The 21,938-nt window shown below is 42.5% G+C and overlaps 1 protein-coding gene across 1 annotated transcript; it reads left to right on the top strand.

Moving 5' to 3' along the window:
• The first annotated feature begins 7,065 nt into the window (after nt 1-7,065).
• ndufb10 (NADH:ubiquinone oxidoreductase subunit B10) lies at nt 7,066-14,778 on the top strand. The gene is made up of 4 exons (XM_068002842.1): nt 7,066-7,283; nt 10,383-10,521; nt 12,011-12,150; nt 14,515-14,778. The coding sequence occupies exons 1-4, from the start codon at nt 7,136-7,138 to the stop codon at nt 14,610-14,612; spliced, it is 525 nt and encodes a 174-aa protein (XP_067858943.1). The 5' UTR covers nt 7,066-7,135; the 3' UTR covers nt 14,613-14,778.
• Nucleotides 14,779-21,938: the final 7,160 nt, after the last annotated feature.

Below are 21,938 nucleotides of genomic sequence, written 5' to 3'. Positions count from 1 at the left end.
ACACTGCCTTTAATTATAGATTCCAATAACTTCCCCACAATAACTATAGACTAACAGGTCTATAATTTCCTGGTTTCTCTCTCTCACCTCTCACATGTGGAACTGCAACAAAAGCAGAGAAAAATCCTGGGGCCAATAAGGGAAAAAATACTCTGGACACTCTCCTCCCTCTCCGACACTCTCCTGCAATCGAAGCCAGTCCAGAAGATTACATGGACCAAGTGTTATCTATAAAGACCCTTACCTTCTTTCTTATCGCTGCTATGTCACATTTTCACATCTGCTCGATCATAAGTCAATAAATATGAAATTTATACCCTGAGTGAGTTGCACCAGCCTCACTCATGAGTTTTACAAATCACATCTTTGATGATTTACTATCAGGTGTATTTGTTCAAAGATCTGTCAATTCCAGTATAAAATACATTTTTAAAGTTTATTTTATCAAAATCATTCTTTTCCATCTGGGCTACTGTAACATCCCCCATGTATTTATATTTTATCTTCACTTCTCCCCAGAAGATCTTATCCACTTTTAATTCAATATTTCTTACCCTCTCTTTATTTCGCTTTCTGTAACTGATTTTACATTGAATTCACTATTCTAACTTACACTTCCTGGTTCTGAGTCTGCACTGCTCATTAAAATACTTTAATCTGATTGGTTATGGGGATACACAGCTCCTTGCCCCGTTCACACAAGTCCCAGATGCCCGGGTGAGGACACCGCGCTGGATTGAGGACCTGATAAGAGGAACTTGCCATCCAAAAGCCCATAAAAATTCTAAGGGCAAGTCCAAGCCTAGCGAGCAGAGGGCGCCGCTCATTTGCAGCTCAGAGCAAAATCCGGCCCATGGTGAATTTTAGTTCCTTTCCAAACTTTAAATCTTAAAATATAATTCTTCAATTCCAGAAAGTCACAACAATAGAAACTTGGGGTAACATTGTGAATATTTATTGAAATGTACAATTTTGTGAGAATTAACCAAAGTAATTCTAGGGCTGAGTGTAGTAGAAATTTAATCCCAGTAAACACACGAGAATAAATTACACTAACGAAAAGGCAGTACTTGCTGGTTCATGAAAGGTAGCTTTGAAAAGCTTGTGGGAATTCTAGGAATTCTTCTGGTTACTCAATCCTCATTGTTACTTTTGATTTATTCATATCTAGTCAATCAGATATTTGATTGGTAACAACAGATAAATGGTGATTGGAACCAATTACAAATTTTAACCTGTAAAAAGCATGTAGCAGGTCCATCAGTATCTTTGGAGAGAACAGACAGTCTATGTTTCAGGTGAGTTCCCTTCTTCAGAGCATGTCATGTGTGTTTTAAAGAAGAGCTAACTGTCCATCCACAATTTTTTTGCCTCATGAGCATGCCCAGAGATGTTACATCTATAAGGCCAAATTTTCAAGTGATGACTTTGACAAGTGCGACACTAGAGATGCACAGTTTTTAATTATATAAAACTTGAGCACAAATTCTAGGCTGACAGTGCAGTGCAGTTCTGAGGGAGCGCTGCACTGTCTCAGGTGCTATCTTTCGAATGAGACGCTAAACCGTCTGTCCTCTCAGGTGGACGTGAAAGATCCCACAGCACTATTTCGAAGAAGAGCAGGGGAGTTCTCCCCAGTGTCCTGGCCAATATTTATCAACCAACATCACTAAAACAGATTATCTGGTCATGGCTGTTTGTGGGACCTTGCTGTGCACAAATTGGCTGCCGCGTTTCCTACAGTATAACAGTGTCTATACTTCAAAATCTACTTCATTGGCTGTAAAGTGCTTTGGGACGTCCTGAGGTCAAGAAAGGCGCTATATAAATGCAAGTCTTTCTTTCTTTATATAGGAATGCAAAAGTGCACTCTTAAAAACATTATAAAAAGGAAATGACTACAAAATTACAATTTAAAAAAAATTATTCCAATAATACTATGAATTAAAAATAGTCTCTGCTTCTGCACATTTCCTGATTCTGTTTTACAGCATAAAGAACTCCAAAAATAATGATGCAGCTGTTTTAAGGTAGAAGCAATGAGTGGAATTGGAAAGCTGCAGATCTTTCAGTTCTTTGTGGCGATGTGCTGCCATCTACCAGAGAAACAGATAAGTTTTTTCCCCAAAATACAAAATGCTTGAAGCACTCAGCAGTTCATCAGCATCTGTGGAGAAAAGAGACAAGTTAATGTTTTAGGTATAATCCCCATCATCAGAACTGAAAAGAATTGCAGGTGAAAAGCATTTTGAAATGTGCGGAACAAAGAGAAGGAAGGAGGAAAACAGACATAGACGACAGAAGGGGAATGGCCTGTAAAGTGCTTAATAGGAAAACAGGAGATAGTTAAATGGCTGAAGTGAGATGATAGGACAAAGCATAATAAAAGAAATGAAAGACATTTAATAGACACTGAGAACGGGTTAATGGCTGACACAAGTAGGGTGAAGAAGGACGGAAATGGAAACAGGAAGCAGAACAGAATCCAGCAGCCTGAGAAGAAAAATCAGGCTGACACCAAGGGTGCGGACTGCTCGCCAGCACAGCGCTCCAAAAGAGGATCCCCACCTCAAGCTCCAACCTGTCTGCCCCCCCCCGCCAACCCCGCCAACAGAAACATAGGAACAGGAGTAGGCCATTCAGCCCCTCGTGCCTGCTCCGCCATTTGATAAGATCATGGCTGATCTGTGATCTAACTCCATATACCTGCCTTTGGCCCATATCCCTTAATACCTTTGGTTGCCAAAAAGCTATCTATCTCAGATTTAAATTTAGCAATTGAGCTAGTATCAATTGCCGTTTGCGGAAGAGAGTTTCAAACTTCTACCATCCTTTATGTGTAGAAACGTTTCCTAATCTCGCTCCTGAAAGGTCTGGCTATAATTTTTAGACTGTGCCCCCTACTCCTAGAATCCCCAACCAGCGGAAATAGTTTCTCTCTATCCACCCTATCTGATCCCCTTAATATCTTATAAACTTCGATCAGATCACCCCTTAACCTTCGAAACTCCGGAGAATACAACCCCAATTTGTGTAATCTCTCCTCGCAACTTAACCCTTGAAGTCCGGGTATCATTCTAGTAAACCTACGCTGCGCTCCCTCCAAGGCCAATATGTCCTTCTGAAAGTGCGGTGCCCAGAACTGCTCACAATACTCCAGGTGTGGTCTAACCAGGGTTTTGTATAGCTGCAGCATAACTTCTGCCCCCTTGTACTCTAGTCCTCTAGATATAAAGGCTAGCATTCCATTAGCCTTATTGATTATTTTCTGCACCTGTTCATGACACTTCAATGATCTATGTACCTGAACCCGTAAGTCCCTTTGGACATTCACTGTTTTTAACTTTTTACCATTTAGAAAGTACCCTGTTCTAACCTTTTTTGATCCAAAGTGGATGACCTCACATTTGCCTACATTGAATTCCTTTTGCCACAGTTTTGCCCATTCACCTAATCTATCAATATCGCTTTGAAATTTTATGTTTTCATCTACATTGCTTACAATGCCACCAATCTTTGTGTCATCGGCAAACTTAGATATGAGACTTTCTATGCCTTCATCTAAGTCATTAATAAATATTGTGAATAATTGAGGCCCCAAGACAGATCCCTGTGGGACTCCACTAATCACATCCTGCCAACGTGAGTACCTACCCATTATCCCTACTCTCTGTCGCCTTTCTCTCAGCCAATTTCCTAACCAAGTCCGTACTTTTCCCTCGATTCCATGGGCTTCTATCTTAGCCAACAGTCTCTTATGTGGGACTTTATCAAATGCCTTCTGGAAGACCATATAAATAACATCCATTGACATTTCCCCTACCCACTACTTTAGTCACCTCTTCAAAAAATTCAATCAGGTTTGTCAGGCACAACCTACCTTTCACAAATCCATGCTGGCTCTCTCTGATTAACTGAAAATTCTCGAGGTGTTCAGTCACCCTATCCTTAATTATAGACTCCAGCATTTTCCCCACAACAGATGTTAGGCTAACTGATCTATAATTCCCTGGTTTCCGTCTCTCTCCTTTCTTAAAAAGCAGAGTGACATGTGCAATTTTCCAATCTAGAGGGACAGTTCCTGAATCTAGAGGGACGGTTCCTGAATCTAGAGAACTTTGAAAGATTATAGTTAGGACATCTGCAATGTGCTCACCTACTTCCTTTAAAGCCCTGGCATGGAAACCATCTGGTCCTGGGGATTTGTCACTCTTTAGTGCTATTATTTTCTTCATTACTGTTGTTTTACTTATGTTAATTTTATTGAGTCCCTGTCCCCGATTCAATATTAGTTTTCTTGGGATTTCTAGCATGCTATCCTCTTTTTCTGCTGTAAATACTGACGCAAAGTAATTGTTCAACATGTCCGCCATTTCCCCATTGTCAATGACTTTCAGTTGTAAGGGGCCAACACTGCTCCTGATCACCCTCTTTTTCCTAATATAACTATAAAAGTTCTTCATATTGGTTTTGTTATCCCTTGCAAGTTTCTTTTCATACTCTCTTTTTGTAGCTCTTACTATCTGTTTTGTGACCCTTTGTTGATCTTTGTATCTTTCCCATTCGTCAGGATCTGTGCCATTTTTTGCCTTTTTTTATGCCCTTTCCTTATGTCTTATACTGTCCCTTACCTCTTTAGTTGTCCATGGCTGTTTTTTTTGGGAAGTAGAGTTCTTTCCCTCAGGGGTATAAACCGGTTCTGTATCACGTTAAATGTTTCTTTAAACATTTCCCACTGATCATCAGTCGTTTTACCCATTAACAGATTTCCCAGTTTACTGTGGACAGTCTCTGTCTCATCCCATTGAAGTCGGCCTTGCCCAAGTCTAGAATCTTAGCAGCTGATTCACTTTTTTCCCTTTCAAACACTACCTTGAACTCAATCATGTTATGATCGCTATTGGATAGATGTTCACAGTTAAGCTGTTAACTAAATCTGGTTCATTACTCATTACTAAATCTAGTATGGCTTGCCCCCTTGTTGCCTCTAGGACATACTGCTGTGGAAAACTATCCCAGACACACTCAAGAAATTCACTACCTTTCTGACAGTTGCTAGTCTGCTTTTCCCAAACTATGTGAAGGTTAAAGTCCCCCATTAAGACCACTATGCCTTTGTTACACGCTTGTCTAATCTCTGCATTTATACAATCTAGCACTTCAAAGCTGCTGCCAGGGGACCTATACACAACCCCCGCTATAGTCTTAGATCCTTTCCTATTTCTCAATTCCACCCATAAGGTCTCTGTTGGCTGCTTATCTCTCATTATATCCTCCTTTATCATTGATTTCATCTCTAATCACTAAGGCTACTCTCCCCCACGTTCCATTTTCCCTGTCTCTCCTGTAGAGCTTATAACCCAGTATATTTAGTTCCCAAGAAACACTGGCATAACCCATCTCACATCACCAGCTTCTCCTGCCATAAAGTCGGTGCTAAAGTTAGTATCTGAAGTTATTAAAGTCAATATTAAGGCCAGTGAGCTGCAATGTGCCCATGAAAACTGTTGGTCCTCAAGCTTGCCTTGAACTTCATTAGAACAGTGTAGAAGGCCAAAGATGGAGAGTTCAGAATGGGAGTGAGACGGGGAATTGAAGTGGCAAATGGCAGGGTACTCAGAGTTACACTTGCAGACAGAAGTGTTTGGGAAAGAGTCACCTAATTTGTGATTGGTTTCCCCAATGTTTCCACCACTTCAATACCTGCTGTCCTTTCGCTGGCAAGGATGCAACACCTGTCCATTCATCTCATCCCCAAAACACAAGTCAAGGTCCCAAATATCCCTTTCATGTGAGACAGTAATTAATATGTATTTATTCCATCCATGTATACTGTATCCACTGCTCAGAGCGTGGTCTCCTCTACATTTAGGGTTCCCAAACCTTCAAGATTGTCCTGGAGTCTCCAGGAATTACAGGTAAATCTCCTGGTCACTGCCGCGAGCAACCCAAGAGAAAATTCATAGAGGCATTAGAAAAAATTGTGCTTTTTTCTTTCATTTTCTTTGAACACTTTATTAATTATAAAAATATAGGAGATAGGAAAAAAAGGCTGTTTGACCGGCCGGGGTGGTTGGGGGTGGGAGATGATGTGATGAAACCTCCAGGAATATGTCCAACCAGAGGTGACAACCCTTTCTAGACTCGGGAATCCAAAAACAGATTGGGATTCTAATCAACAGCAAAATAGTGCGGATTGTGGAAATCGGAAATAAAAACAGAACATGCTGGAAACACTCAGCATATCAGGCAGCATGTGTGGAGAAAGAAACAGAGTTAACGTTTCAGGTTGAAGACCTTTTGGAATTATAATTGATCGGTAAAAGTAATAAATGGTGTATTGTAAGACTGTTGTTTTTGGACAATTGACGTCAGGCTGCCGTGTGCAAACAGCAAAGGCCTTGGACTTTGTATGCAGAGAAATAGCAGCCGCCATATTGTGTGTGTCACTGTGTACGCGCTGCGGCGCCATGTTGGGTGTGTCACAGTGTACGCGGTGCGGCGCCATGTTGGGTGTGTCACAGTGTACTCGGTGCGGCGCCATGTTGGGTGTGTCACAGTGTACTCGGAGCGGCGCCATGTTGGGTGTGTCACAGTGTACGCGGTGCGGCGCCATGTTGTGTGTGTCACAGTGTACTCGGAGCGGCGCCATGTTGTGTGTGTCACAGTGTACTCGGAGCGGCGCCATGTTGTGTGTGTCACAGTGTACTCGGTGCGGCGCCATGTTGGGTGTGTCACAGTGTACTCGGTGCGGCGCCATGTTGTGTGTGTCACAGTGTACTCGGAGCGGCGCCATGTTGGGTGTGTCACATTGTACTCGGAGCGGCGCCATGTTGTGTGTGTCACTGTGTACGCGGTGCGGCGCCATGTTGTGTGTGTCACAGTGTACTCGGAGCGGCGCCATGTTGTGTGTGTCACTGTGTACGCGGTGCGGCGCCATGTTGTGTGTGTCACAGTGTACTCGGAGCGGCGCCATGTTGTGTGTGTCACTGTGTACGCGGAGCGGCGCCATGTTGTGTGTGTCACAGTGTACTCGGAGCGGCGCCATGTTGTGTGTGTCACTGTGTACGCGGTGCGGCGCCATGTTGTGTGTGTAATGCGGCCTCGCACTGGTTGATTGACGGCGGTAGGAGCGATGCCCGACGATTGGGATAAGGAGGTTTACCAGCAGCCGGCTGTCCGGACCCCGGCCCCGGACAAGCAGACCAGCCTGCCCAACCCGGCCGTCATTGTCAGCAAACTATTGTACTACTCGGTGGATTTGCCGGTAACAACCTTCAGAGGTGAGTGAGTGAGTGAGTGGGGGAGGCCGAGGCCGAGGCCGAGGCCGGCTTCACTGGCCCTGGGCCGGGCCAAATGCCCTTCAGAGGTGCCCGGTGCCCGCGACAGAAGCTGCTGCACGGCGTCTGACAGAGAAAATATCAGCCCGGAAAGTCAGAGCCCCGAGGACATGAATCACCCGCTGTGGTGTTTAATTTGTGATAAAGTCAGAAATTGCTGCAAATGCACGAGGGGTCCCCGGGGGGAGAGGGGTCACCCAGGGGGGAGGGCGAGTGTCCCCGGGCCCCGGGCCGGGGGGGGAGGGCGGTGTCCCCGGGCCGCCGGTGTTCCCTCATAGGAGTCTGTTAGCTAATGGATTTCAATGTAGGCAAGTGTGAGGTCATCCACTTTGGGCCTAAAAAGGATAGATCAGAGTACTTTCTAAATGGTGTGAAGCTCGAAACAGTGGAGGACCAAAGAGACTTAGGGGTCCATGGACATAGATCATTAAAATGTCATGGACAGGTACAGAAAATAATCAAAAATGCTAATGGAATGCTGGTCTTTATATCTAGAGGACAAGAATACAAGGGGGTAGAAGTTATGCTGCAGCTATATAAGGCCCTGGTTAGACCATCCCTGTGTTCAGTTCTGGGCACCACACCTTACTGGTATTGGAGGGAGTGCAGTGTAGATTTACTAGAATGATACCTGGACTCCAAGGGTTAAATCATGAGGAGAGATTACACAAACTAGAGTTGTATTCCCTGCAATTTAGAAGATTAAGGGGTGATGTGATTGAAGTTTTCAAGATATTAAGGGGAACTGATAGGGTAGATAGAGAGAAACTATTTCCGCTGGTTGGGGAGTCTAGGACTAGGGGACAGAGCCTAAAAATTAGAGCCAGGACTTTCAGGAGTGAAGTTAGGAAACACTTCTACACACAAAGGGTGGTAGAAGTTTGGAACTCTCTTCCACAAACGACAGTTGATGCTAGCTCAATTAATTTTAAATCTGAGATTGATGGATTTTTGTTAACCAAACGTATTAAGGGATCTGGGGCTAAGGCGGGTATATGGAGTTAGGTCACAGATCAGACATGATCTCATTGAATGGCGGAACAGGCTCGAGGGGCTGAATGGCCTACTCCTGTTCCTATGTCCTGTGAGGCAAGGAAAACTCCAGTGGTGGAGTGCTTTGGGAACATAAGCACGAACAGAAACTCTGTTACCTGGGCTTTGTGGGCAGGGGCAGCATTGTTTTTCACTTTTTATATATATCTGAATTACTTTTCAAAATTCCAAAGACATGCCCAGGCCTAAGAGCTTGGCAAACATGGGCTCAAACAACACACTGTTTTCTTCCTGTCGAAGAGGAAAATCCACCCCTGGGTGTCCAGATTTGGATCCAGGCTGACCTTTCTGTGCTGCTGGTATGTTTTCTGAGAAGAATTGGTCTCTTCTCCACAAGCTCTGGGGTGGATCTGCCATATGGCCCCATCTATATGCAGTGCTTATTGAGTATAATGAAACGTCCCCAGAAGAGAACAGGCTAAGTTCTATGTGGAGCCCAATCTGTATGTCATAATGTTTTAGAGTTGGAACTTTATGCTGTATCCATTTTGGAATGTAAGCATTATGTTGGTTTGTTCCATAGACCTGGTTGAATAAAAGAATGTCATAAATTGGTGGGAGTAACTGCTGTATTATCAATTAGTACAATGGCCACACCATTTATTTTTAATATATGGGCTGCTGAGTTCCACAATTTCTGTTGTATGAGTTGAGAATAATGATTTTTAGCACAAACTGATTAAAAATAGAGGATATTCATTTGGTAAAGGGAAAATATAACCCCTTGTTTACCTTTGCACTGAGTCATTGGTCTCCACATGCTGCAGTAACTGAAGCTGGATGGTTTTCCCTAAGGAGGGAGAATCATTCTGGATCACTCACTCTCTTTTTGTAGTAGCAGGTTTCAGAGTGGAAATGGCAAACTTGGGAGCGGATTACTTACCTGCATTCTTGGCTGGCATGGTGTGTGGGAAGGGAGACCCAGGAATTGAGAAAGGGAGAAAATACCTTTTAATTGTAAAGATTGTACCATGTCCCAGTATTCGGTTGTTGATTGTCATTCATTAAATGTGCAGTAGTTACATCACAATTATTAAACTCTTTAAGATGTACGTCAACAGGTGTTAAATGGCATGGAACATTGTGGCTGCAAGGCAGCTGATAAGGGAAAAAGGACCTTAATAGATTAAAGCTTCCCCTGTGAACTTCACAGTATGGATATCCTGAAACACAATCTCATTTACCTCTCAAGTTTGTCATCTGAACACATTGATGAGATAATAACTCATCATTCCCAGGTCTGCATTGTTGGATATCCAGTCACTAAGTTATCAGTCATGGATCAAACACTAGTAGGAATAACCATTTGTTGTTCAACTTCATCATCAATTTACTGTAGGTGGACACTTTCCAAATGGTACAGTTGATGATGGGAACATTGATCTGTACGCTGATTAATTCACTAGTTTGACGTTATGCATAGATTGTAGGTAAAATTGTGAAAATATACCTTCATTTAGTGGTTCAGAATGTGTTTTTCATCAACTATAGTGCTCGGCAATAGGTTTCTCCATCCTGCTTTGCACCGCGTAATAATACAAATGTTCTGCCGCTGGTATGGATCAGATACATGTGTAGTGTCTGATATCCTACTTCCAGGAAAGACTGTAGAATTTTTGTTGTACCTGCCACCACTCAGTGAAATGATCGTATGTATGGTTGTATTTGTGCATGGATTGTATCTCCATTTGTGTTAAATCTCTCTGTTTGAGCGTGGGTAGTGCATTTTTAGTAGGATTGTCTTCCAACATGGGACAAAGCTAGACTGGTCCAGGGAGCAGCACAGCTGAAGCTACATCATAATGGTTGAACCCTCTGAAGCTCAACCCAAGCCTCTGATTCCTCCTACTGTCCTCTAGTAAATACCAAAGTCAACTGTGAACCTTACTACCCATCAGATAGAGGAGATGTTCAGCCTGTTTGTTTTGGATGATGATGACCATGGGTTTGTTTAAAAATCTAAATGATTTTTTAAAAATCATTTTGCAGAATGGGTGGAACGCCAGCGGGAAAAGAACAAATTCTATTACTACCACCAGCATTTCAGACGAGTGCCGGATTTGACTGACTGCGAGTTGGGTGATTACCTCTGCTACTATGAGGCAGAGATGCAGTGGAGAAGGGATTAGTATGTATCTGATTTGAAAATTTAAATTCCCATTGAATCAAATTCTGAAAGTGTTATTTTACTGTTGATTTTCTTATAGACAGCGATAGACAAATGGTAGTTTCAATAAAGTTATTAAATGCGACCTCTGGTTCACACAGTTAAGTACAACAGGAAGAAAAAAGTTCTTCCCACTGTTTGCACTCTGAACAATGCCAAATGTTTCCTCCTACTCAATCATCTGGACCAGGGGTGGCCAACCTTTCAAAGCTCAACAAGGTGGAAGGAGAAATAGTATACCTACCAAGTCACAAGTATTAAACAAGGTAAAACTAGTATGCTGTGTAACTAATTTACACCATGCTAGTAATTTTCAGACATAGGCCATTAGTATGACTTTTGAAATGCCTTCTTTCCAATTACTTACTTGAAATCAGATTGTACCCTAGATTCTCCCACTCATTTCTTTTGTTCTTTTTTCTCTCCCAATTTCCATTCTCACTGATTCTTCCTCTTTGTCTCTCTCCCAATATCCTTCATACTCTTATTCCTTCTTATTCCCTTTCTCTCATAGAATCATAGAACGATACTGCACAGAAGGAGGCCATTCGGCCCATCGTGCACATGCCAGCTCTTTGAATGAGCTATCCAATTAGTCCCACTCCCCTGCTCTTTCTCCATAGTCCTGTATTTTTTTCCCTTCAAGTATTTATCCAATTCCCTTTTGAAAGCTATTATTGAATCTGCTTCCACTGCCCTTTCAGGCAGCGCATTCCAGATCATAACTCGCTGCGTAAAAAAATTCTCCTCATCTCCCCCCCGGTTCTTTTGTCAATTACCTTAAATCTGCGACCTCTGGTTACCGACCTTTTGCCACTGGAAACAGTTTCTCCTTATTTACTCTTACCAAAGCCCTTCATGATTTTGAACACCTCTATAAAATCTCCCCTATCCTTCCCTGGTGCAAGGAGAACTAGCTTCTCTAGTCTCTCCATGTAACTGAAGTCCTCTATCTTTCCTCTAATTCATTAACTCTCTCCTTGTCCCTTCTCTCGTTCAGTTCCACATAAATCTCTCTCATTCCACACCTCAGTTTCTTTTCAGCACATGAATGTTCATTTGTTTGGAAAGATGTACCTGATTTGTTCTCTGGAATTAGTGTTCAGTGCAGGGGAGGAATGCTGCCTGAGCTCGTGAAGGAGAAGCTCAGTGCTGGTGTGTCTTCGGTTCTCCCTCAATTGATGTCTGTGCTTTGTAGACTAAGTTCATGTGATTCTCAGCATCTGCCCTGCCTGTGACACTGCATCATTTCATTGAAAACTTGAACGTCACAAAATCTCATAGCAAACCAGCAACTCAGGCTAGAGTTCAGGCATGTACCCACTTGATGGAGGCCTAGTACTCAATAGTTGCCAAGGCTAGTAGACTGTTCGAAACCAGCAGTTCTTTTAACATCAAGCAGAACTTTTTTGTTTTTGTGGTTTAAGTGAACTTGCACTTTTTTCTGCAGCAAGGTAGATCAGGAAATTATGAATATTCTTCAGGAGCGCATGATGGCCTGTCAGCAAAGGGAAGGTAACAGCTACATTCAGAACTGTGCTAAGGAGCTGCAGCAATTCAAACAAGCGGCCAAAGCCTACCAATCGAGATGTGAGTATCACTTGCAGAGTGGCTATTTGTGCGAGTAATCTTATAATCAGTCTAACGTGCTATAAAAAATGGTATTGGTAGCTCTACATCTTATCCTGCAAAACCTGTTCTAAGCACCCATTCCACGTTCTACACTGACCCGCTCTTGTTAGTACTTTCTTTAAGTAGAATTGTTTTTATTTCCAAATGGAATCTCTATAAATCTTGAAATGGTCCCTTCAATTTGCTATTCCGTATCAGAATTGTGCATTATGAGAATGCAGGGCCTCATTGACTAGGTCATGACTATACTGAGGAATGCTACTGAAAAGAAATGCTGCTGTCAGTTTCTAAGAAATTATACAAACTTATTCTTTAGCCATGGTGCTTTTCAATGTTGATTAGACCACCATGAAAAAGTACTTGAGGTGAACACTTCTACTAGAGTAGACCACCTAATGGTTTACAGTGCTCTGGTTGTGTATACTGAATATGTTCCACAAGACATCTTTTGGTAAACAAGAACATAGCATGCTGTGTTCTTTTGTGATATGCAACCATTCTGTAAGTGGAGGTAACTAGGGAGAGAGTAGGGCCTCTTAAGGATCAACAAGGTCATCTATGTGCGGAACCACAAGAGATGGGTGAGATCCTGAACGAATATTTCACATCGGTATTTACGGTTGAGAAAGGCATGGATGTTAGGGAACTTGGGGAAATAAATAGTGATGTCTTGAGGAGTGTACATATTACAGAGAGGGAGGTGCTGGAAGTCTTAACGCGCATCAAGGTAGATAAATCTCCGGGACCTGATGAAATGTATCCCAGGACGTTAAGGGAGGTTAGGGAGGAAATTGCGGGTCCCCTAGCAGAGATATTTGAATCATCCACCGCTACAGGTGAGGTGCCTGAAGATTGGAGGGTAGCAAATGTTGTGCCTTTGTTTAAGAAGGGCGGCAGGGAAAAGCCTGGGAACTACAGACCAGTGAGCCTGACATCTGTAGTGGGTAAGTTGTTAGAGGGTATTCTGAGGGACAGGATCTACAGGCATTTGGAGAGGCAGGGACTGATTAGGAACAGTCAGCATGGTTTTGTGAGAGGAAAATCATGTCTCACGAATTTGATTGAGTTTTTTGAAGGGGTAACCAAGAAGATAGATGAGGGCTGTGCAGTAGACGTGGTCTACATGGACTTCAGCAAAGCATTTGACAAGGTACCGCATGGTAGGTTGTTACATAAGGTTAAATCTCATGGGATCCAAGGTGAGGTAGCCAATTGGATACAAAATTGGCTTGACGACAGAAGACAGAGGGTGGTTGTCGAGGGTTGTTTTTCAAACTGGATGCCTGTGTCCAGCGGTGTGCCTCAGGGATCGGTGCTGGGTCCGCTGTTATTTGTTATTTATATTAATGATTTGGATGAGAATTTAGGAGGCATGGTTAGTAAGTTTGCAGATGACACCAAGATTGGTAGCATTGTGGACAGTGAAGAAGGTTATCTAGGATTGCAACGGGATCTTGATAAATTGGGCCAGTGGGCCGATGAATGGCAGATGGAGTTTAATTTAGATAAATGTGAGGTGATGCATTTTGGTAGATCGAATCGGGCCAGGACCTACTCCGTTAATGGTAGGGCGTTGGGGAGAGTTATAGAACAAAGAGATCTCGGAGTACAGATTCATAGCTCCTTGAAAGTGGAGTCACAGGTGGATAGGGTGGTGAAGAAGGCATTCGGCATGCTTGGTTTCATTGGTCAGAACATTGAATGCAGGAGTTGGGATGTCTTGTTGAAGTTGTACAGGGCATTGGTGAGGCCACACTTGGAGTACTGTGTACAGTTCTGGTCACCCTATTATAGAAAGGATATTATTAAACTAGAAAGAGTGCAGAAAAGATTTACTAGGATGCTACCGGGACTTGATGGTTTGACTTACAGGGAGAGGTTAGACAGACTGGGACTTTATTCCCTGGAGAGTAGGAGGTTAAGGGGTGATCTTATAGAAGTCTATAAAATAATGAGGGGCATAGATAAGGTCGATAGTCAAAATCTTTTCCCAAAGGTAGGGGAGTCTATAACGAGGGGGCACAGATTTAAGGTGAGAGGGGAGAGATACAAAAGGATCCAGAGGGGCAATTTTTTCACTCAAAGGGTGGTGAGTGTCTGGAACGAGCTGCCAGAGGCAGTAGTAGAGGCGGGTACAATTTTGTCTTTTAAAAAGCATTTGGACAGTTACATGGGGAAGATGGGTATCGAGGGATATGGGCCAAGTGCAGGCAATTGGGACTAGCTTAGTGGTATAAACTGGGCGACATGGACATGTTGGGCCGAAGGGCCTGTTTCCATGTTGTAACTTCTATGATTCTATGATTGTTTTCCTCTTTGCAGATGCTGATCTGGGGGCTTATGCTGGTGCCAGGAAATGTCTAATGAAACAGAAACATCGAATGATTGAGGAGAGAGAAAAGGCAGCACCCAAAGCATGAGAACTCCGCAAACCACTGGAAAGTCATTTTTTAAAATTAAGTTTGTGACAAACCTTCACCTATAATGTACAGTCTGAATGTGTTCGAATTGTGCAAAATGCTGAATTTCACATGAATGTAACTAAGATACACAGACCTGCTAAATAATAAATAATGCATAACCTGTGCTTTTGTCGATACATTAAATGTTTTAGTCTTTATAACCTCCAGCAAGTACAGGTAATGTGATGAGTTCTTACATTATTTACAGATCTGTAAATTAGAAACCCTGCTGCTGGATAGGCCCATTCCATTGAGTAGAATGGGCCTGTACTCTCTGGAGTTTAGAAGAATGAGATGGGATCCCACTGAAACATATAACATTCTGAGAAGGCTAGACAGGGTAGATGCTGAGAGGCTGTTTCCCCTGGCTGGAGAGTCTCGAACTAGGGGGCATAGTCTCAAGATAAGGGGTTGGCTATTTAGTACTGAGATGAGGAATTTCTTCACTCAGAGGGTTGTGATTCTTTGGAATTCTGTACCCCAGAGGGCTGTGGATACTCAGTAGTTGAGTATATTCAAGATGTGGAGATGCGGTGATGGACTGGGGTTGACAATTGTAAACAATTTTACAACACCAAGTTATAGTCCAACGATTTTTGTTTGAAATCTACAAGCTTTCAGAGGCTTCCTCCTTCCTCAATTACCTGAGGAAGGAGGAAGCCTCCGAAAGCTTGTAGATTTCAAATGAAAATCGTTGGACTATAACTTGGTGTTGTAAAATTGAGTATATTCAAGGCTGAGATCGATAGATTTTTGGACACTAAGGGAATCAAGGGATATGGGGATCGGGCAGGAAAGTGGAGTTGAGGTCGAAGATCAGCCATGATTTTATTGAATGACGGAGCAGGTTTGAGGGGCCGTATGGCCTACTCCTGCTCCTATTTCTTATGTAAGCCACAGTAGTGGTGTCCCATTCAAGGTTGACATTTATACACACCAAAAGGTTCAGCTTCTCCAATCTCATAGGAGGACACTTGCATGTTGCTTAAGTATATCTAGTGGCAGTTGATCAAGGGAGCAGTCAGTGACACTTTCAACTAGCCAGATCTTCCTATTCTGGGGAGAGACCTATTAATTTTTCTTGGTATCACAAAGGTAATTTTATATTCCCTCTTAACCAACCAATGATTTAATATCTATTTGGATCATTAGGATTAATCAAATTGGCTAACATTTTAAAAGCAGATTTTGGGAAATAAATAATTTTAAAAATGTAATGTAAGTCCGTAAATAGATTTGGTGAAAGTTAAGGTCTTCAAGGATAGTTTCTCAAGAAAATGAACCTATTTCTGATCAATTGTCCAAATTTTATTTTATGAAGTTTGCAAGAGCAGGACATTTCGATGGAAATCTAAAATTGTCCTATGCCATTGCCCACATTCACTATATACAGGACCTTGAGAAACCTGACCTGAAAAATTATTATAGTTCTGTAGTATTTAGCATATAACCATCACATTGTATCTAAAAGCTAATTCACAAAGTTCTTAATTTTTCGCCTTTCCATCAGTGCTGAGGAGTGGAACATTCTTTGCACCCAAGGTTAGTATTAAGTTATATGGGTATGGTAGCCTGGCAACCCAGAATTGAGTTCACACCCCACCAAGGCAGTTTGTGAAATTAAAAATCAACATTTTGGACAGTTACATGGGTAAGATGGGTATAGAGGGATATGGGCCAAGTGCAGGCAATTGGGACTAGCTTAGTGGTATAAACTGGGCGACATGGACATGTTGGGCCGAAGGGCCTGTTTCCATGTTGTAAACTTCTATGATTCTATGTCTGTTAATTTGTGGGCTTGCACCATGAAAGCTTCTGGATTCTTGTTAAAACCCCACCTGATTCATTAAGCTGCTACCCCTATCTGGTCTGGCCTACACGTGACTCCAGTTCTACACTACATGTGGACTCTTAATGTCCTCGGCAACTGGGGATGAGCAATAAATGTTGCCTTGCTGGTGCCACCCACATCGCAAGAACAAATGAAAATATATAAGATGTGCCGTAACCTCAAAATGGCGTCTGCTACACATTAGCAATCTGGTGTGATAATGGAGTTGTTGACTGATCTTGGCAATTAGTCTCTGTCAATTAGAGTACATCAGACCCAGACATGAGACTAGGAAAACCCCAGGTGCAAAGCTTTGGTAACTTATAGATCCAAAGTCACCTGTTTCTTCCAAGCATGCTACACTTCCCATATGTCATGTCCCAAATTACTCGTTTATTATATCTCTAAATATTATTTTCTGAAATAAATCATCTCATTTGAATGAATCAATACTATCTTTTTCCGTCGTCTCACTGAGCTGTCCTATAGATCTACCACTCGCTCACTGAAATGTTTTCACACATTAGTTTTGAATTTAACCACTTTCAAGTGCAGGCTATGTCCTCTGGTTCTACTGGACAAGGTAAAGCATTATCTAGTCCCTTTAGAATCCTAAAAACAGCAATCATAATCCAATCCCTCCATTCCCTCAGTCATTCTGGTTGCTCTCTTCAATAGCTGCAATATTGTACTATGGCGACCAGAACTCTACAGTTTTCTAAGGACGTTTGCACCAATGATTTATAAAGTGGCAGGATTACCTCACTATTCTGGCTCAATATTGACCATCTAATACAACCCAACATATGATTTGCTCAACTCACTGCTACCGATAGTGGTTGTTGTGATAGCTTCTATTTATTGTCAGTCGAGACCCTCACATCTTTCATTTTCCACGCACATTATTTTCTTTCCATTTAACTTCTTTACGCAAGGAGTGGTTAGAATGTGGAACTCGCTACCACAAGGAGTAGTTGAGGTGAATAGCATAGATGTATTTAAGGGGAAGCTAGATAAATACATGCGGGAGAAAGGAATAGAAGGATATGTTGATAGGGTTAGATGAAGTAGGAAGGGAGGAGGATCGTGTGGAGCATAAACACTGACATGGACCAGTTGGGCTGAATGGCCTGTTTCTGTGCTGTACATTCAATGTAAGTAATAGTCCCTTCCTGGATTTTTTTGTCTCCAGGTGAAGCATTTTGAAATATTACATTTAATATTTAAATATCTTGTGGAATTATCACAAAAAAACAGTACTGTGTTCAGTTCTGGACACCACCTTTGAAAGGATATATTGGCCCTGGAGGGGCAGTGTAGGTTTACTAGAATGATACCTAGATTCCAAGGGTTAAATTACAAGGAGCGATTACACAAACTAGGATTGTATTTCCTGGAATTTAGAAGAGCAAGGGATGATTTGATCAAAGTTTTTAAGATATTATGGGAAACTGAGAGGGTAGATAGAGAAACTATTTCTGCTGGTTGGGGAGTCTAGGATTAGGGGGCATAGGCTAAAAGTTAGAGCCAGGGCTTTCAGGAGTGAAGTTGGGAAACACTTCTACATGCAAAGGGTGGTAGTAGTTTGGAACACTCATCTGCAAACAGCAGTTGATGCTAGCTCAATTGTTAATTTTAAATCTGAGATTGATTGATTTTTGTTAACCAAACATATATGGGGCTAAGGCGGGTATATGGAGTTGGGTCACGAATCAGCCATGATCTCACTGAATGGTGGAACAGGCTCGTGGGGCTAAATGGCCTACTGTTCCGATTCACTGTGTGTAAGTGAACATCGAAGGCATAATAGGGAGCCCTATGTTCACAGTGCTTCAGTTCAAAATATAGCCATCATTGTAAAAGGTTTTAGTTTATCAATTTTGCATACAGAATGTTTTTATTTGATTTTCAGTATCTGCCATTTTTATCTTTCAATGTACTAAACTACTATTCTTTCACGTCTGATATGGGTTCAAATGCAGGCCAAGTTGCCACTTTTGCAGAATTAATCTGGCTATACAACCCAGTGTCAAGTCTTTAAGGGTTAGAGAGAAATTTGCGTTCATATAGCGCCTTTCACGACCTCAGGACATCCTGTCAACAAAGTGCTTTGAAGTGTAGTCACTGTTGTAATATAGGAAACCTGGCAGCCAATTTGCGCACAGCAAGGTTCCACAAACAGCAATGGGTTAAATGACCAGATAATTTGCTTTTAGTGATGTTGGTTGCTACAAGTTAGCTGGTCTCCTGTGCCTAGTGGTACATGAGGCAACCCATTTCTTTCACTGCTGTCTGTCCACAGCAAGATAGTTGACTCTGTTTGGGATATCATCTTGCTTTACATTCGGCAGATTGTGGTATTCCAGCCAATGTTTGTAAGTCTGTAACTGACTCTAGGTTGTTTCTGTAACGAAAGGCATTTTTAGGTGAACAGGTCGTTAGCGTGACTCACAACCCCCTACCAGGACTGCCATTAGTCTGCCTTCTACCTTTTGACCTGTTATGCTTGGGCCAGCACAGCACTTGGGGTCATAGGAGCACACAAACCTTTTCACATTAAGTTGCAGTCCCTGGGGAAGATTTGCTCCATGGTGGGCTGGCCAAGCACTAATAGCAGTCCTCCTAACAGAGGCACTAAGACTCTGAACTAACAACATACTGGTAGAAACAGCTACACTGAAATACACTTCCTATGGGCCCTATCACAAGTCCAGGTCTGGACCCCCCCCCAACCAAAAAAATATTAAAAATCACTTCCTGGATCAGCCCCCTTGCTCAGGGGCTGATTGGAGTAACGGCAGGGCCTGAACAAACTGCCTCCAAGGATGGGCAGCTGGCACATAGCACAGGTGGGCACTGAACCCATGCAAATTAATGCCCTCCATGACCCCAAACTCTGGGCAGCATTAGGGTCCAAGGACACAATCCCAGCAAGCATGTGGAATTTCAGGGCCAAGCAATGGAGTTTTGACAAAGTTGAGGGAGTTTTTAAAATGGAAAAAGAATGTTGGAATTGTCAACTCTTGTCAAACAGCACATAATTATGCAGCAGAGAGGTTGAGGTAAGGGCAGGCAATCTATGTTGCAGAGGTAGAAGGTAAGCAAATGGCTTGGATGAGAAGTTTAAAGCTTAGGTCAGGATTAAATATGCCAGCATAACAATTCTGGTCTAGCCTGAGAGAAAGGCCAGGGAGCAGACTATGGGAGAGGGCAAAGACAATGGCTTTAATCTTCACAATGTTGAGCTGGAAGTTGTGGTTCATCCAGGCATCAAGGGAGTGGTAAAGTTGGGCATCAATAGCCTTCATATGGAAACAAACATTATGCTGATGACATCAAAGGGTAACATAGATCAAGAGATAAGGGCCAAGAATAAATCCTTGTGGAGTTAACAATAATGCAGAGGGAGACAAGGCATCACTGCAGATGTGCTGGCTGTATTCAGGTAGAAATGGACTATACAAGCACTGTTCCAGAACTAGATAACAGAAGGGAGGTGTTAGAGGAAGGTGGTATGATCAACTACATCAAATGCTGCAGTTAGGTTCACAAGAATAATACTGAGCATAGAGGATGTCATTTAAGGCAGGGCACAGACCATTTCGGTGCCCTGAGAGGTGCAGGTCACACTACTGTGGTTCAAATAGGGAGCGTAGAGAGAGAAATGGGCTCAAAGCTGGGACTCAGCATGTTCAAGGACCTTGAAAGGAAAGTTTGGAGGTGAGTCAGGTATGCTTTTATTAAGCAAACCAGAATGGCAGCTAGCACAAGATTAGTTGAGTGGGAAAGAGAATAAGGTACTGCATGTGGTAGACTTATGCCTAAGGTCAGACCATGTGGAGTCATGGGAAAAGTAGCAGAATGGATAGCAAACTAGCTATAAAACAGAAAAAGAGTAGGGGTTATAGGTAGTTACTCAGACTGGCAAAAGGTGGGAAGTGGTGCTCCACAAGGATTGGTGCTGGGACTATTGTTGTTCAACATTTACATAAATGATTTGGACTCAGGAATCATAAGTACAATTTCAAAATTCAGACACCACCAAATTGGGGGTGGGGGGAAGAAGAGGGGTGTTGGCAGTGGGCTATAGTTGATACTGAGGACTGTGACAAAATACTGGAAGACATTAATAAACTTGCAGAATGGGTGTAATTGGTAAATAAATTGCAATATAGGCAAGTGTGAGGTGGTACATTTTGGTCGGAAGAGTAAGTCTAAATGGGGTAGAGGCGCAGAAGGATCTGCAGGTACAGATACCCATCACAAAGTAGTGATGCAGATTAATAAGGCCATTAAAAAAAAACCAAGCACTGGGGTTCATTTCTAGAGGGATAGAATTGAAAAGCAGAGAAGTTATGTTAAACTTGTATAGAACCTCGATTAGACCACACTTGGAGTACTGTGAACAGTTCTGGTCTCCAGATTATAAAAAGGATATAGAGGCACCAGAGAAGGTTCAAAAAAGATTTACTAGGATGGTACCAGAACTGAGCGGTTATACCTATCAGGAAAGATTGAGCAGGCTGGCGCTCTTTCCTCCAGAAAAGACAACTGAGGGGATAATGTGTTGTTGGTCTTTAAGCTTATGAAAGGGTTTGATAGGGTATACGTAGAAATGTTCCCACTTGCAGGGGAGACCAGAAATAGGGGCCAAAGATAAGAGTCATTAATAATAGGGAATTCAAGAGAAACTTCTTTACCCAGAGTGGTTAGAATGTGGAACTCACTAGCACAAGTAGTTGAGGCAACTAGCATAGATGGATTTAAGGGGAAACTCAATAAATATATGGAGAAAGAGACAGATATGTTGATTGGGTTAGATGAAGGGTGGGAGGAGGCTCATGTGGAGCACAAACACTAGCTGTTGGGCCAAATGGCCTGTTTCTGTGTTGTACATTCTATGCAATTGGAGTCATACCTCCTGCATACCCGATCAACAACTTGCATTTATATAGCACCTTGCACAACCCGAGGCCCATCACAGCAATGTTATCGAACAAAATTTTACACCGAGCCACATAGAGATATTACAGGTGACCAAGAGCTTGGTCAATGAGGAAGGCTTTAAGGAGTGTCTTAAAGGAGGAGGTAGAGGTGTCTAGGGAGGGACTTCCAGAACTTAGGTCCTAGGCAGCTGAAGGCAAGGCTGCTACTGTTGGAGCAAATGAAAAAAAAAAAAAATCGGGAATGCGCAAGTGCAGGCTGGACGTTAGAGAGAGGGGAGGCCATGGCAGGATTTGAAAACAATAATGAGAATTTTAACATTAAAGCATTGTTGGACCGGCAGCCAATTTAAGTCAGTGAGCACAGGGGTGACGGGTGAACAGGACTTGGTGCACGTTAGGATATGGGCAGCAGTCTTTTAGATGAGCTCAAGTTTATAGAAGGTACAATATGGGAGGTTGAGTGTAGAGGTAACAAAGGCATAGATGAGGGTTTCAGCAACAGTTGAG

The sequence above is a fragment of the Heptranchias perlo genome, chromosome 22 (genome assembly GCF_035084215.1).
Source record: "Heptranchias perlo isolate sHepPer1 chromosome 22, sHepPer1.hap1, whole genome shotgun sequence".
Taxonomy (NCBI): Eukaryota; Metazoa; Chordata; class Chondrichthyes; order Hexanchiformes; family Hexanchidae; genus Heptranchias; species Heptranchias perlo.
Note: the sequence above shows the minus strand (reverse complement) of the source record. Positions and strands in the feature narration are given on the sequence as shown.